This window comes from Ascaphus truei, chromosome 5 (genome assembly GCF_040206685.1).
Source record: "Ascaphus truei isolate aAscTru1 chromosome 5, aAscTru1.hap1, whole genome shotgun sequence".
Taxonomy (NCBI): domain Eukaryota; kingdom Metazoa; phylum Chordata; class Amphibia; order Anura; family Ascaphidae; genus Ascaphus; species Ascaphus truei.
The window spans coordinates 36,979,135-36,996,148 of NC_134487.1; the positions used below are offsets into that span (position 1 = coordinate 36,979,135).

Genomic DNA, 17,014 nt, shown 5'->3' on the forward strand with positions numbered 1-17,014 from the left:
CTTGCAAGCGGCAGCCATTGCAACAAGTACTCCGCATGGGAACTACAACACAGAGCATGCACTGGGGCTGCCGGACACGTGAACAAGCACAGTCAATAGGGCTACAGTATTCCCCCTGCACCGCTATTGATACATTTGGCGCACCAGGGACCACGCCAGTCAGAAGAGGGACCTCCGAGGAGCAGGTAGTGTCCAGGGAGCAGTGCTTCCCTGGATTAGGGCAGATCTTCCCCCTTTGGCCCCAGCTAGGGCCGACTCACTGTAAGTTGTGGCTGCTATAGGGAAAGCCCATAGTTAGGGACCTTTTCCCAGTAGCTGCATATAGTCAGGTACAGCACCTGTGAGACGCCACGCGGTGACTGCGGCCTGTGGTCTGGGACCAGACCATCTACATGTTAGAGATGGTAAGGTGATATTATCCATGCCGGAATTCACCCCACACGGAGGCGGACGCCATCGCAGATGACAACGTTGGATCAGACGGATCCTCTTCGTTAATCTGCATCACCCGGGTGCTAGAGCTCCCGGGCAGGTACCCAACTAAGTGCACCAACACTTCACTGGATAGCGCGATCTCCTAAATTTGGGTGGGCCTTGACATTGGGAAAGGGACATCAGGGTATTGGTGCCTGGCACCAAATGTACTTTGGGGACACTCACTGGTGGTATCAGGTTGGGGTCTATTACACTGTGTGGTACAGGGTACTGTTATAGTGTGTCCAGTAAAGGTTGTTAGCATATATCTGTGTGCGTGTATTATTATTATTGTTCCTTTAAGGGGCTCATCCCACCAAGTTGGGATCCTTTGCAGGTGGAGGCGCTGTCACCAGTCAGATCAGGTACACTCCAACCTCCCAGTGGCAGAGGTTCGGGCCTCCTGTGAGCCACAGGTAATGCACCACACACATAGTAGCCGTCCATATCTTCCATAGGGTGGGGGAAAGTGCGCTACATACAGTATACATAGTCGTGTTTTATTATTATAGTAATAATCATAATAAAGTAATAATAACTGTATTTAATTTGGATTTTTCTCCCAATGGGACTCAAAGCACTTGACAATCACAATATAGTGTGTGGTACTCAGTGCTGTACATAGAATTATACAATCACAGCCCCTGACCTGACAAGTTTACAATCTAGGTTTGGTACTTGTGACACAGGGAGATAAAGGGACTTGCCAAAGGTCACAAGAAGTTGTGTATTACTCAGACACTTCTTCAGTTTTTAAATATCCCAAAGCTGTGCTCCTTCCGGAAAGAGCATTCGTTCGCCAAGAACATGAAATATTAAACTATTAGCTCATTTTCAGACCTTTAACTTACTAAGAAATGTTTTATTTCTGTTTTCTGCATTGCCCCTTTCCAACTCCATAACCCAAACCTCATCAGAATCTATATCCTTTTAATTCCCACCTCTGGTTAAACAAATCTACTTCCTACCTGCATGTATTCCTCCTAATCGTTTTATGTTCATTTCCCCTTCCAGAGAGAAAGAGGTAATTGGCCTAGAGTCATCAGCCGGTGGTATGCCAAATTTCTGGTAATATCGCAAACAAAATGCACTATTTTTAACATGCAAGTAATCAACTTGTTACTGCTAAAAATAACAATTTTTTAACATTAATTAGGATATCAACACCTGCCACTCTCCCTCTGCACTCCACGGTCATTAAAATCCCCTCCCTTAGTGTTTCCTGGGTGAGTCAGAGGCCGCTTAATCTAACACAGAGGGGGAGAAATGTGCAGTCTTTTTGGCTGTCTCTGGGTGAGTGACAGGCCGCTCAGCCTATCACAGAGGGGGAGGAATGTGCATCCTCACTGGCTGTCTCTGGGTCAGTGACAGGCTGTTCAACCTATCACAGAGGGATGTGTAGACATCGTTCAAGAAATATATATAAAGATGGTAAAGACATCAAAAAGAAAGCACCAAAGTGTAATTTCTATTTAAATATACGGAATGCTATGTAACCCTGAAAGGATACATGTGGGAAAGCTATTCCTACATGTAGCGGTCATGTAAAATGCCTACAGTCATCTCTCCTGTTGGCAGTAAGGCCTGGTAAGTGTGGGCATGCCAGCAGTAATTATGGAGGTTTCCCCTCACACCCTGGTGGGGTGCCCTGTGTATGGCTGGGACTGGTCACATGCTCTGACTCCATGGTTAGTGATGTCAGAGGTGTGTCAGCCTCAGAAGCTTACATAAGGCACAGCACTGTGTCTAAAAGTTGGTTGCTAGAAAGTTCTGCTGAGAGGAGGAAGGAGTTCCAGCTCTTGTCAGAGCTGAGGAAGGAGTTCCAGTTCTATCAGAGTGTCCGTTATGTTATAGTAACTCCATGGGAGGCTGTGTCCAGGGACCTGGCACAGGATAGTGATTCCTGAGGGAATAAGTGAATCCCTGATCTAGGTGATATACCTATCTAAAGGGAGCACGGGTGAGATGATTGGCTGAACATACCCATTGTGGAGGGCAGCTATGCCCGCCGTGACAATAAAGATGGAGCTGATCAGAGAAACCCCTGTGTGTGAGAGTCCAATGATTACACAGGAGGTTGCACCACCGAGGAGTTCCTCGTCAGGATCATCCCCATGCGGACGCAGGGACCCTGATGAGGTGGAGGCGCTGCACTGGAACTAGGTGAGACTCAGCACACTACCTCAGCTGCCTGTCTGACGGGTCCTCCCCACACACCATCATGCGGGAGACTCAGGAGTCCTGTAGCCAACAGGTGCACCATCAGGCATATCTACACTGTAATGGGGTCCGGTTAGACCACAGGGGCCAATGTGAGATTGGGTGGGTCAGGCCGGGCCAGAAATACCGTTACATTTGGAGGCGAGCTGCTGAGATCAGATCCGTCAACAGGACAGGCTTTAGCTAGGTCACTTGGAAACAGGGAGAAGTGTCTGCTGCCACTTTGTGCTGCGTAGGGACGGACCTAGGGGTGGTCAGGGGCTGACGGGATATTGTCAGTTCGCAGGGACAACCTAGGGGCCTGAAGGGAGTGAGGGGTCTGGAGCCGGGTTATAGCTGACCGAGTCACCTTGAGGCAGTGCTAGTTGGTAGGATGCCAGAAGGGATAGCCTGTTAACATGGTCAGGAGTCCTGGAGAGGGTCTGCGCTAGGCTGACCAAGACAGGTAGACGCCCCAAGTACTGCATGGCAGAGCCAGAGTACCTAGCCCATTCCAGACACTCACCGTAGGGAGCACAGACTGGGAGGAAGGAGTCACAGCAGACACTGAGAGAGTGAGCCTAGCCTGAGGTAGTGCAACACTGGGTCACACCTAGATAAGGTACACATGTGGTGGTGCATCTGAAGCTGATCTTTATTGTACCGGTGTGGTGGCTGCCCCGCAGAGTGGAGCCCCATGTACGACAACTGTTACGAGAGAGTGGAGGATCCGCGTGGTGCGGAGAACATGAAATGGCGGACAGAGGCTGATGGGGAGGGCACCCGTGGCGTGCAACCCACTGAAGAGCAGACTGTCGCCGAGTTGTCATTGACCAGGCTGCTCTGGAGCGGAGCGAAGGCTATGGCTGCCCCGTTTTTATCCTGTATGGGACAGCGAGGGGCCACCCTTGAAGAGTGTGAAGAAATTGTTATAATTGGGGGAGAACCCCGTGAGGAGAGCAAACAGATGGACTTTTTGGGCTCAACAGTCAACCAAAATGGCGGTTCCCGCTTGCTAGGGAAACCGCATGGGACAGTTACAGAAAATGTGGCTGGTGCAGGACTTGCAAAAAGCTGGCCGGGAATGGCGCGAACAGCAGAGCCCCGCCCTGAAGGGGGGCATGGCGCGAAAGCTATGGCTGCGCCGGGATGGACAGTGACTAATTCAGCCCCTGTGCTGAGTCAACCGTTGAGTTTATGGGACCCTCCCCTGATTTCTACCAGGGGGAGTGACTATCAACTATGGCCTGTGGGGATGCACCCACTGGGCCCAGGGACTGATATTCAGACGGCGCCACTACAGAAAGTAGTTCCGGCCGTGGAGGTGATTTGCAAGAAAGAAGGGTACCTTGCGCAAAAAGCTGCTGCAAGGAGAAGGCGGGAACTAGCCGCGGGAAAAGACTCCAGCTCTGAGGAGGAATCTGGCGCGAAAACGCAGACCGCGCCCACCAGGACTGAGAGAGGTGCGGCCTTAATTAAGGGGCATGATATTCCCCTGTGGGACCCGCCCATTATTGCAACCCCTGGGGGCGGGTTCCAGCTCTGTCAGAGAAGGGAGGAGCCGAAGCAGGGAGTGGCGGATCCAGCAACTTCCATCAGTCAGTTGCGAGGAACCACTGAGAAGGAGAGACCTGTACAGGAAGTGGCTCCTGTAAAGAGAATGGCCTGCTCCTCCACTGTGGGCACAATGGTCTCTACACAGCCCTACTCAGTGCCCGGCGGGGTGCTAGTAGTGAGGGTGGCCAATACCGAGACGGTGGTTGGGCTATGCCTACAATGCGGGCTGCCCGGAGGCACGGTCAACACGGCGGCACGTTGCCCTCATTGCGGGACTTTGTACCTGTGGCCTATGCCCACATTCATTCCTATACAGCCTGCTGACCCCCCGGTGGACGTGACAAGGCGCTCCGCCGAGTCCCCGGGCGCGCTATGGATCAACCGCGCGAGTCCCGGAACCAAGGGACTGGAGCCGGTCAAGTCGGCTGGGTCACTGGCGATTGAGGCGGCTGAATCAACCCCCGCGTTCGGGGAAAAGAGACTGTCACCCCGCCCGGAGACCCCTAAGTCCGGGCGAGGGGATTACTCAGACGAGGACCTCCGTGAGCTGGCGGTAGTAAAAACGGAACTGAAAAGGCATACCGGGAGAACGACACCCCGTGGGGTGAGTGGCAGGACGTCCCCCGCAGATCGGCGATCCCGCATGGGGGTCCCACGCGAGATGGCGACGCTTCCGGTTCCGGGGAGGATGTCACTTCCGGTGGCGACGGCGGAACCCAGGAAGAGAAAGCAGCGACGCTTCGGCGATCGGGGGAAGGTCCCCGATCACTTACAAGGCCCAGAAATTGGAGAGACGATCTCAGGACTGAGGAGGGTGAGACATCATCCTTGGACCAGTCTACGGACAGCCAGGAGCGGGTCGTAACCCCGTGGGGTCCCGTTCCGTGCCCCTATGCCCAAACCCCCGCCATAGTTAATACCCCTACCCCCATCACACGGTCACCGGGTTCACCGCCTAGCCTGGAGTACGTGGACAATTCACAAGGGGGAGAGGGAAGACGGACTGGGGAAAGGCAGCGCAGTGGCGCTACGGAGGGCGATTCACGGGGAGGGGGAGAATTGAGGGTAGCAGATACAGCACCCCAACCGGCAGTAAAGGCTCCGGGGTCCTCGAGGTGGTTCAACTCGCGATCCACAAGGTCGTCAGGGGTATTTTCATTTGATGACGACAGGGAACCAGGACCTAACCCATTTAAGGAGACCCGGTGGTGGGCCCCGTTATTTGAAGGGTACTCCGCGTGGATGGACCGTACTCGGTTCCTCATCTGGCGGGAGGACGTGGTAGATTTCTGGTGGAAAGAGGGAGAGTTTACACCCGAGCAGAGGGACAGGGAATTACAGAAGAGGTGGTTCCAGCTGGAGCGTAGAGACATAGCGCCCATGGGTCCCGACACACTGTCAGATCCAGTCGATCCTGATGAGCCCCTATCATGGGTGTTACCTGGGAGGGCAGGTAATGCTGATCTGACCAGGGTCAGTAGGGCGGAGAGGGCTATAATAGTCAAATATAAAAAATCCCATGGGTTGGAGTATCCCTATGTTCCGGAGCCCCTGATGGATGAAATTGAGGACAATAGGGAAAAGTGGCTCCAAGAGACTATAGAGCTGTATTTAGTCAATAGGGGGAGCGCCATTGTAGGTAAGAAGGCGGAAGAAAGGATAGACACCCTGATGCGAGTGTGGAGCATAGGGAGAAATGTTCACAAACATAGGGTGACCTATATGCCAGAGAGAGGATCGCCTAGGCATTACTATGTCACGGTCCTGGATATGGGTAACAGGGAGGTGAGGAAACCCGACCCAGATCACTATTTTTAGGGGGTACTAACGCATCACGCGGGTCTGTGGCTGCTGGTCGGGGCGGGCTTGGCGGATGACTGTATTCATGTGTACTGCATTATGAGGAAATTTGTGTGATGTTAATTATGTTTTCCGTTACAGTGCTTCCTGGAAAGAGGTATACAAATTTAGGTCCCAGCGAGGACGATGGGATTCACCAGGGGGAGAATGTAGCGGTCATGTAAAATGCCTACAGTCATCTCTCCTGTTGGCAGTAAGGCCTGGTAAGTGTGGGCATGCCAGCAGTAATTATGGAGGTTTCCCCTCACACCCTGGTGGGGTGCCCTGTGTATGGCTGGGACTGGTCACATGCTCTGACTCCATGGTTAGTGATGTCAGAGGTGTGTCAGCCTCAGAAGCTTACATAAGGCACAGCACTGTGTCTAAAAGTTGGTTGCTAGAAAGTTCTGCTGAGAGGAGGAAGGAGTTCCAGCTCTTGTCAGAGCTGAGGAAGGAGTTCCAGTTCTATCAGAGTGTCAGTTATGTTATAGTAACTCCATGGGAGGCTGTGTCCAGGGACCTGGCACAGGATAGTGATTCCTGAGGGAATAAGTGAATCCCTGATCTAGGTGATATACCTATCTAAAGGGAGCACGGGTGAGATGATTGGCTGAACATACCCATTGTGGAGGGCAGCTATGCCCGCCGTGACAATAAAGATGGAGCTGATCAGAGAAACCCCTGTGTGTGAGAGTCCAATGATTACACAGGAGGTTGCACCACGAGGAGTTCCTCGTCAGGATCATCCCCATGCGGACGCAGGGACCCTGATGAGGTGGAGGTGCTGCACTGGAACTAGGTGAGACTCAGCACACTACCTCAGCTGCCTGTCTGACGGGTCCTCCCCACACACCATCATGCGGGAGACTCAGGAGTCCTGTAGCCAACAGGTGCACCATCAGGCATATCTACACTGTAATGGGGTCCGGTTAGACCACAGGGGCCAATGTGAGATTGGGTGGGTCAGGCCGGGCCAGAAATACCATTACATACATATGACTCAACTCCAACAGTGTACGTTTCTGATGTTGTGTTTAATGTTATGATGTAGTAAATTACAATCTCCTTTCATAATACACTTATAACCCTCTTTCTGTTAATGTTCTCATTTGCAATTTGCTCATATCCTGTTCCCATTCTCTCGGTATTAATTTCCCTTTCCAATCTGTGGATTGTGGATATATTTTATTTAATCCACATGGAAAGAGCAGACTGGTGGTGTGAAAACAGCTTTCAATTCTATCTGCAATTAAAGATTTAATGATGCTGCTGTATATTCGAGGACTATTTCAATAAAGATTTGTCATCCTTTCTAAGCATAGAGGTGCTAAATAACTTATCATTGCAACGCAACATATTCCACACATCCACAGCAGCAAAGAGAAGAAGCATGAGATCGATAAGAAACAAAAGACATGTACTTACCATTAAACAGAAGGGCATTATTACAACAAAGATTTAATTGCATATCCAATGTTGCATCCTCCTTGTGGAACCATCATCAGTGAATATTAATAGAGTGGCAAAGAGGCAGTAATGCTAATCTTGTTTTACGACTGCAGTATTTAATGTGTGCCACGATAGTCTGCCTTTTGTAACCTGGGCCCTTTTTGCTTGACTAATGTCTAAATATCCCTGGACTAACCATAACATTTAGAAATAAAGTAAATGTAGTTGTTATTGCTTCACCCCATACTTGTTCCTGACATGTTATTTAAATGCATTTCTGTAGGGTACATGAAAAAAATCAACTCATCACTATAAAATTATTATGGGCATGTGGTTCATCCACCTAGTAATTTCACACTAACAGGACTTTCTGCACTTTACCATTGTTAATGGTGCTTTTCCTAAAATAATGTATCTATTTATTACATATGTTTTTATTCCAACACAACAGTAGTTCCTAAAAAAACAAGCCTCTACAAATGACTTCAGTGTTTAAAAATCTGATCTGGACATTGTCTGAACAGCAATCCTGAAACATCATCTTCTGAATTATCTTAATCATTTAGGGTTTGAGCAGAAAATAACTAATAGATGTATTTGTAAAGTTACCTGGATTCCAATATCAGAGATGCCCAGGCATTCTGACACAATAAGTTCCTTCATCGTGCTGTGAGTCCCAAGGGCTAACAACCCCTGCAATAAAAAAAAAATATATATATTACGTTTTCTAATTTACAACACTCTTTAAAACATAAACATTTCGAATCGTAGGTCTACTGTAAAAAAAAAAAAAAGAAGTTAATTTTCTTTAGATTGTTAGAGGTACTACCAATTAATATCATAGCAATGTTTTGTACAGTACAGTAGGTACAATCAGCAGCAAAGGAATTAATATATAATTTTATGCAAATATACATACTGTAATACTACATATACCTGGCTCTGCTTTGTCTACTTTCAAAACAATAACTTATTTTCATACATAATGCTTTGAAGAATACAGTAACAACACCTGACTAGTAGAATAGAAAAAAACAGGTGTGCACTGCGACCCGAAAAATACGTCAGAAATGTCTGGATTGGTACATTACACAAAGAAGGAAAAGTAAGCCTCACTAAAAGAAGAGATTAACACAAATATATTTTTCATGTAACACCATTAAAAACTGCAACTTTAGAATATCTGTGGCATATTAGAAATGACATATAAGTTAGTTGCGTCACTGCCTCCATTTGGCACAATAACAAAGGGAGCATGGTCAGTTAAAAACTCTGCTCGTCACTTCAGAATAAAGCAGGAGGTTGGGATAAACACACACACGAGATTGTACAATAGTACACAATGACAGAACGAACAATAATAAAAGCTAGTAGTCACTTTGGGAGCAGTCGCACCAGGAGACTTTATGTATATGTACAGGATACCTATATCTTGAACATTTACCAATCCCGTCCCTACACACTAACATTCCTATTTATTTAGGAATGAAATCTCCTTGGGACGTATTGTGAAAACGTAGCAACAACTCTATACAATGTACAACAGTTTCAAAATGGCTCTGCACCTTATCTTCTAAATTGCAACGTTGAACTTCAAAAACCTTTGAGACCAAGGTAATATGGTTTTCATAAAGTAATTGATAAACTCCATCCCTTGTACATGCTTTTGCCAGCAAACCAGATCAGTGACTGGATTTTGTATACTCCGCGATGTGGCAAAGTACTGTACAAACAGCATGCATTACATAGAATGTGCAGTATAATCTGGGATCCAGATGTGAATGCCCTGTCTATCATAACATGAGACGATAGTTTACTCCTGCCAATGCTGGAGCCTGATCAATGAAAATTAAATATATGAAATATACATACAACAAATTACTTTAATTGCTACTTTGCCCTTTGGATGTGTCCTAGTGGATACCACCACTGATGCAATCAAACATTTTCTTGAATGCAAATCTGGCAAAGCATACTTTGTTTCTAATATCCACGTGGTATATTACTGTATTACGCCTCCTGTTCTCAGATCACTCTGCATAAATTAATATTTCTATTTACTTATTAGCATATATATGTCACAACAATACTAATAATATATATAATAATACACAATAATATTTGTCAGTAAAACAAAAACATATTTAGATAACAGTTCCTGGTGGGGGTTATCCAAGAGCACCCTGGTCTGGGATTGTGGGGTAATTAAGCCATAACCCAACACAACTGTTTGTAGTAAATTGTCAACCACAGCACCAGAGCTTAATTTGGGGTTGCCATCGATGGCCCAATAAAATTATATGTTTATTTTATTGAGGTCTGGTGACAATACGCAGACCTCTGAGAAACTGGAAAAGAAACACACTCCACAGAAATGGAAAAAAAGACCAAAGTATTCTAGTGCTACCAGCTGTGAGTTGTCCTCTCCACCACCGATACGATAAGCATGACAAACACTGAGAGACTCCTTAATGATTAAATATTTATTGAAATTTTGTTCAACGTTTCGGTGCAACCGCACCTTTCTCAAGAAACTACCCAGATCTACCAGAGGCCCTGGGTGTCATCTTCAAAGGTGACCATATATTCCCGAAATCATTGCCCTTTGAGTAGCACAGAAAGATGGCAGAAGGGTCACCATTCAGTCTCAGGTCTTGACTAAAAATAAAAGATATATTGGATCTGATATGATTCACGAGAATAAAATATATTTCTAACCAGCACGTTCAGCTGTTTCAATTGAGTACAAAGATGCTGGACTCGTTAGGCTGCATATGCAAGATATCCATCTGTCTATCAAAGATGGACTTGGACATATCAAAATAGATCGAAACCAAACATATTGATACAGGTCCGAGCATTCTAGGGGCTATAGAAACAACGTTATGGATTATATTTGCTCTGAATTCTTCTACATTTAAAACTACATTTGCCGTTGCAAATGTGACAGGAGATAAATGAGAGGGAGTTAAGGACACCCACAAAAGTTGGGGCTCATCTTTGTGACAGAGGCAAAATTAGGCTAAAACCATTCATTTGTTTCATTAATTTAGAATTCAACAAAGGGAGTATTAATGCTGTGACACGTGAATGCTCATATTTCCAACTCATGACCTTTTGAGAAGCCAATACATGGTAATGTATTTGAGTAATTTCAGTTTGTTTTATCCCATCATTAAGTATCTTGAAAGACATTCTTTGGTGTTCTGCAGAACACCAGAGGGTGACCAGAAAGATAGTCGAAAAGTTTGTGTAAGTTTACTAAATATAAAATATCATGGGTCTGACAACGATTCGCAAAAATAATGAATATACCTTTGTAACATTTACAATCAGATTAATGAAATGATATGACGCACTTTATGATTGTGAGCTGCAAGGGTCAGATATCCATTTATCTATCAAACTTAGTATTAAACAAATCAAGATTAATATATAGGCGTGCATTTTAATTATATAGATGCAACAGTGAAGATGGCGTCGTCATAGGAATAAAGATATGGGACATTTTATATGTCTTGCCAGCTTTTTATTCAAAAGTTCTTTTTTTTCCTTAAGTCATAAAAATGTCACCCAGCATTTGCGATACGAAATTAGAATTTAACAGAGGAGTGTCTTATGACAATCAGACACGTGAATTCTCATCTTTCATGCTCCTTACCTCTTTGGAAGAAATCTGATGTGTTATGTGGTAACATAAATTAGATAATCTATTTGACTCCTTTTATTTTTAAGAAACGGTCTGCATTTATTGTACTTTATGTTTTTGTAATAACCTTTTTCTATAACCTAAGCACTGTACTATTTTGTATATTAAATCTAAAATGTAATAAGCATGTCTTTGGGCTCCGATTGAAATTTGACGTTTTGAAGAGAGTGATGACATTTCCGGACACATTTTGCTACAATAGATTTGTGTGGTAAGTGCAGATTTTTCTTAGTAAATAGGTACCAAAGACTATGCAAGTGAATCTTGATATCTCTTTGAAGGTGGTGACAGTGAGTAAATATAGATATTGTGACGGATTGAAGGGGGTTATTATTAATTTGAGGGACCTTGCATAGGTGAAAAGTGGATCAGCTAGATAGCTGTGTGTATTAACCCTTGTCACATATACAGTACAAGTCACATGCTCGCATGTGTGCTATTCGTGACAAGGTGTATGGTGTCAATAATATTCTTTCCTAGTAAACAAAAACTCTGCAGGTAAGCCTTGAATCTATTTTTGGTGGTGGCATGGAGTTAAGATATATTGTGATGGATTAAGGGGAGATATCACTAATTTAAGGCACCCTGTGGGGAGATAAGCTGGATAGCTGTGTGTATTAACCCTTGTCACATACACAAGTCACATGCTCACAGGTATGTCATTCGTGACTATATATATATATATATAAATAACTTTTAATGGACCAGTATAACAGGACGCTGGTACAAACCATGACAGCTGGTGGGACTTTGCTTACCGCTACTATCAAACCTGTACATTTGCAGTCAAATTTCTACCTTGGGTACCTCTGGCAGAACACAAATCCCCACATAATTAGGGTACCGAATAGCGATATGAACTGTGTCAAATGAGGCATAATGGCCATAAGAAATCATGCAATTTGTACAATGCCAAGACACTATATTTACTATTATTAATTGTTTACTGTTCTTATTAGTTAGCAATATGACTGTTGAACCTCATTTTATAGTTTTCTCATTTCTGCTGCTTCTTGCCATACAGCTGGCAAACTGCACAGTTTAAAACTCTGTGAATAAGTCAAGGAATTATATATTTTCCCTTTGGTTAAGAACTACAGCTGCAGTGGCCGTTATTCAAACAAATCACGCGTTGTGTACATCGGAATACTGATGTCATGACGCGGGATGTCTACCAACCGTACCGCCTTAAGACGCGCGTGCGGCGAGTGCAGAAAATGGCATTTTAGAGTTCTGTGTTTTAAACACTTTAAATTGCCACAGTAGCACAGTACTGTACACATTGCAATTCATTCATTTCATTATCCCCAAAGAAACAGAATCCATGAAATTCAACAAAGCAATCGCGATAAGCGCGGGTGCCTGGAGCGTTTGGCCGCATTCATGCTGCGTGGAGTACAGCAGAGCACACGTGATCGGCGCCGTGATTTGTTTGAATAACGGCCGCTGCAGCTGTAGTGAGAAATGTAGTTTATTAATTAAATAATTTTACATATACTGAACATAATGTGTACTGTTTATGAAGTATATGTAGCTACAGTATGGTTGCAAGTGGGCATTATGGCATCAATTTGACTAACAGCATCCATTTCATGTTGTATCTTTTTGTTCATTCTCTCAATGTTGCTCTGCTTGTGTCAGCAAGTGATTTGGAATTATTCTGTGCAATATTCGAATAAAATGTGGCAAAGTTTGCATAAGAAAATGGTGCCGTTATCCTGTTCCCTTGTGTTGCGTTTTGGAGAAACCTGTATCCTCTTCGTACTGTACATATTCCCCTATGTCTTGCAAAGCGAACTGATACAAATGATATGTTTAAACACAAGTGGCTGTTGCATTTCTAACTAGAAATGTGATTTCAAAGTGCAATACTTATACTTTTCTGATATTCTGTTTTAAAAAGACATACTGTACATTTCCGGTCCTAAACTTTACTGATTGAACATATCAATAGCCTTAAGTTTACTTAGCCTCTAGGCAGCAGTTCATTTTGAAAAAAGGTGCTTAATATGTTTAAACCATTTAATGTATGCATATACTCCATATAATGGACCATGATAACTAAGCAGTGCTACTCAATAAGACGCCTTCCAGCACAAGAAGACATATTCACTTGAAAGTGCAAGAAGGTGTCTTCCAATCGAGCGCCAGAAGATGTCATATCGACTAACAACATTTACTAAATATGGCCCAATATATAAGATTTCAAATTGCACAATGCATTCATCTATTGTGCAAACACCGTTGGAATATACAGTAAGTTATAGTTATTATCTGATAAGATTTCAAATGTCACAAGGCATATAACCATGTGATCAAGTACAAATTTGTATGAAACGCATTGTGGAATACTGCTGCGCAGTGGTGTAGCTGGACATGTATGGGCCCCCGGGCCAAAACAATTCTGGGCCCCATTATACACTGTAAGTGAACGTATTCCGTAGATTCAGGAGAAAAATTTGCCTCAGTTTTAAATTGGAGGATATCTCTCCTCAGCTCTATCCTCCTCACCATCGCTCCTCAGCTCTCTCCCCCTCCTCCAGCTCTCTCCTTCTCCTCCTCCATGCCTACCTGGGGGACAGGTTGGTGATACAGGCATGCGGGGGGAGATGATGGTACACCGTGGTGGCGGGACGCCAGAGTGAGGCAGAGGAGAAGCCAGAGGAGTGAGGCAGAGGAGAAGCCAGCAGAGGAGTTATGACTTGCACAGAGGCAGAGCAGGATGGCCTGGGAGGAGCACGATGTAGCAGCATAGACACTGGAAGTAAGAAAGACTTCTGGGTCGGACCGCTGGGGTGCGCTCCTACCCGGCTGTCCTGCTCTGCCTCAGTGCAAGTCATAACTCCTCTGCTGGCTTTTCCTCTGCATCACTCTGGTGGCTCGTCGCCGCATACCATCATCTCCCCCCGCCTGCCTCTATCTGGGGGAGGAGAGAGAGAGATGTTCAGCAGGGCCGCCGACAGGGTGGGGGATAGCAGGATACCAAGTGTGCGGGCCCCTGGGCTTTGCCCGGACTATAGCTACGCCCCTGCTGCTGCTGTGTCATGTCACTCTGTGACCGCACTCTCATGAGAACTTTCAGTTTGCCGGTTCTCTCCGTGCACGTCCTTTGCTTTTCCGGGCGGACCATTGAGTTCCAGCTCCCCTTACTGCAGAACATCTACGGACAGCAACTCCAACCCTCACTGAACTGAACTTCTCTGTGAACTGCTTAATTCAATTTTACATTTAAGTCCTGTATACTTAATTTTATTAAATTACCATCTATATATCTTTAACCTCCAGTGTGCTCCCTCTCTGATTTTTCTTCAAATAACCAATGAGCAATCACTGGAGCAATTTACTTTAAAAAAATAAAAATCACTACACTGTTTAAAAATGTTTTCTACTCGCTACATAACTGCAGATATTCGAAGCAGTTGAATATCATAGCCTACTACAGGCAGTCCTCGTTTTACAACGCTTCGTTTTACAACGAATGGCTTATCCAACGCTATGCAATGCATACCTATGTTCATTTTTACAACGCCAAAATGGCTTCTCCAACGCTCTTACGACGCTTTGCAACGTTGTTTATGTGTATGTGTGTACACACATACACTAACAACGTTGCAAAGCGTCGTAAGAGTGTATATATATATATATATATATATATATATATATATATATATATATACAGTGTTCGACAAACCTATACATTTGCTCGCCCCGGGCGAGTGGATTTAACATCGTGGCAAGCTCCTATTGGCCCAAGCAGCATACGTTTGGTACTAGGTGGCGAGTAGATTTTTTTGTGTGGCGAGTAGATTTTTTGGTGATTTGTCAACCACTGTATATATATATAATATTATATTATATTATACTATATAATATTATATTATACTATATAATATATTATTTATTATGTTATATTATATATATAATACAGTATATACACTATATAATTTATGTGTGTGCTGCATATCTTATTGCCTGCATAAAATATTTGGTGTATTTTAGTGTTAAAAATGCCTTCAGGAACGGAACCTTTAATTTAAACAGTGTTCCTATGGGAAAATGTGTTTCCCTTTACAACGTTTCGCTATTCAACGCCATTTTGAGTAACGCATTGTGTCGGATAACCGAGGACTGCCTGTAGTCTACAATGCACAATATATTAAGAAGAGGGATTAAAGCCCATACATTTACTAAGCAGTGCTATGCAATAAGACTCTTAACAGGCCTCTTGTTGTCCATTCACTTCAATGAGCTGTAAGATGTATTACGAAGCCAGAAGGAGTATTATGGCATAGCACTGCTTAGTAAATATGGGCCTAAATGTACTTTACCTACTGTATGTGGACTAGAGTTCAGAAATTCACTATCCTAAAAAAACCTCATGTCTAGAAGTATGTATATACTGGACCTTCATTATGGGAGAATTTGTGAAGGCCGTCTTTAGCAAGCACTGAAAATAATGTGTCAATGATGCTAGCGGAAAATATTTATAACCATGTGGCTCCAAGACCATGCAGATGTGAGTGAAAGCCAGATACGGTCAACCAATATCCCTCAAGGATATCTTCTGAACGAAAAGGGGTATAATTAAATAGGAAAATATGCAAAAAAGGGGCTGACTCGTCATTTACATGGAAACTAGCACTCATGGAGATAAATATAGGCAGTGAGTAAAAGTACACTCATCAGACATTGTGGATTACTCATGTTAAAATGATATAGTATATTTATTCAGTTGTTGTAGTTCTAAAAATGTTGTGCGTTACTCTTATTTATTGCATGGCTTCGTTTTTAACAGGGAAATGTTTCCAGCTTGGAACCACAAGTCACCGCAATGAGTGTGATAGTGAGCTGTGGATTAAAAGGCTGTACCCACATGAACCATCACTGCCGAAGTGTGCCATGGTATTGGGAGATCTTGGTGCACTGGGCTCATTTATGCTGATCTTGCTTTCTTCAAGCATATCAAGACCAGAGTATATTATCATAGTAGTTAGAGAACTAAGGCTGTACTACAACCCAATTAAAAAGGCAATCCACGTGGCGCTTATAAAATGTATTTTTGTTTTGTTTTAATATATAGAGCCTTTGACTAACTTTATTGAAAACGAATGACCTAAGCTGCCAATCGATCAGCAAAGATCGATCGGCAGAGTTCACTAAATTGCTGCCTTTCAGTTTCAATCAATCCTTCAGTCAGTGTAAGTCAGCAGCTACAATGTATTCTTATATTACTAAGGTAACATTATCTATTGTTACAGTTTGCAGCTCACACTGCTGGGAATATTGACAATAAATTATTACAAACAGGAAAGTGTTACAAAGATCTTGCACTGCTTGGGAGGTGTGCTAAAACCTGCTATTAAAATCAAAGGATGCTCAGTATATTAAAACTCTTTAAAAATTGATTTAAAAATTGAATAATATATATTTTTAAATGCAGTATTATCTAATACGACAGAACAGATTTTTTTTTTTTTAAACACACATGTAGGATATTGCTTGGATTGCCTCTTTAATAATTTATGGTGTGAGCAGAGAATAACTAATACGTTTGGTGAATAAAAGCAAAGGGTTTTTAATACAGTGTAAAAAAAATAAGGTTAATTTTCAGCCCCTTCTGCACAGGGCCTTCAAGAAACACTTCTTTGCAGTTCAGATCTTTGCGAGTTCAATGAGTTTATGCACTGAAAATACAGTGAAAGGAAATATATGTAGCTAAAAATTAGGTAACTTTCCTTGCCAGTTGATCCATACAGCTTTCACTCTGCACTATCTTGTAATGTTTTT

General features: G+C 43.8%; 1 protein-coding gene across 5 annotated transcripts in view; it reads right to left on the reverse strand.

The window, feature by feature from the left end:
• Nucleotides 1-17,014, reverse strand: part of FBXL13 (F-box and leucine rich repeat protein 13) — a 238,941-nt gene that overhangs the window by 18,926 nt on the left and 203,001 nt on the right. For all 5 annotated transcript variants that reach the window (XM_075599630.1, XM_075599629.1, XM_075599631.1 and 2 more), the window contains one exon: nt 8,128-8,211. In XM_075599630.1, coding sequence (XP_075455745.1) covers nt 8,128-8,211 — 84 coding nt within the window. The remainder of the gene's footprint in view (nt 1-8,127; nt 8,212-17,014) is intronic.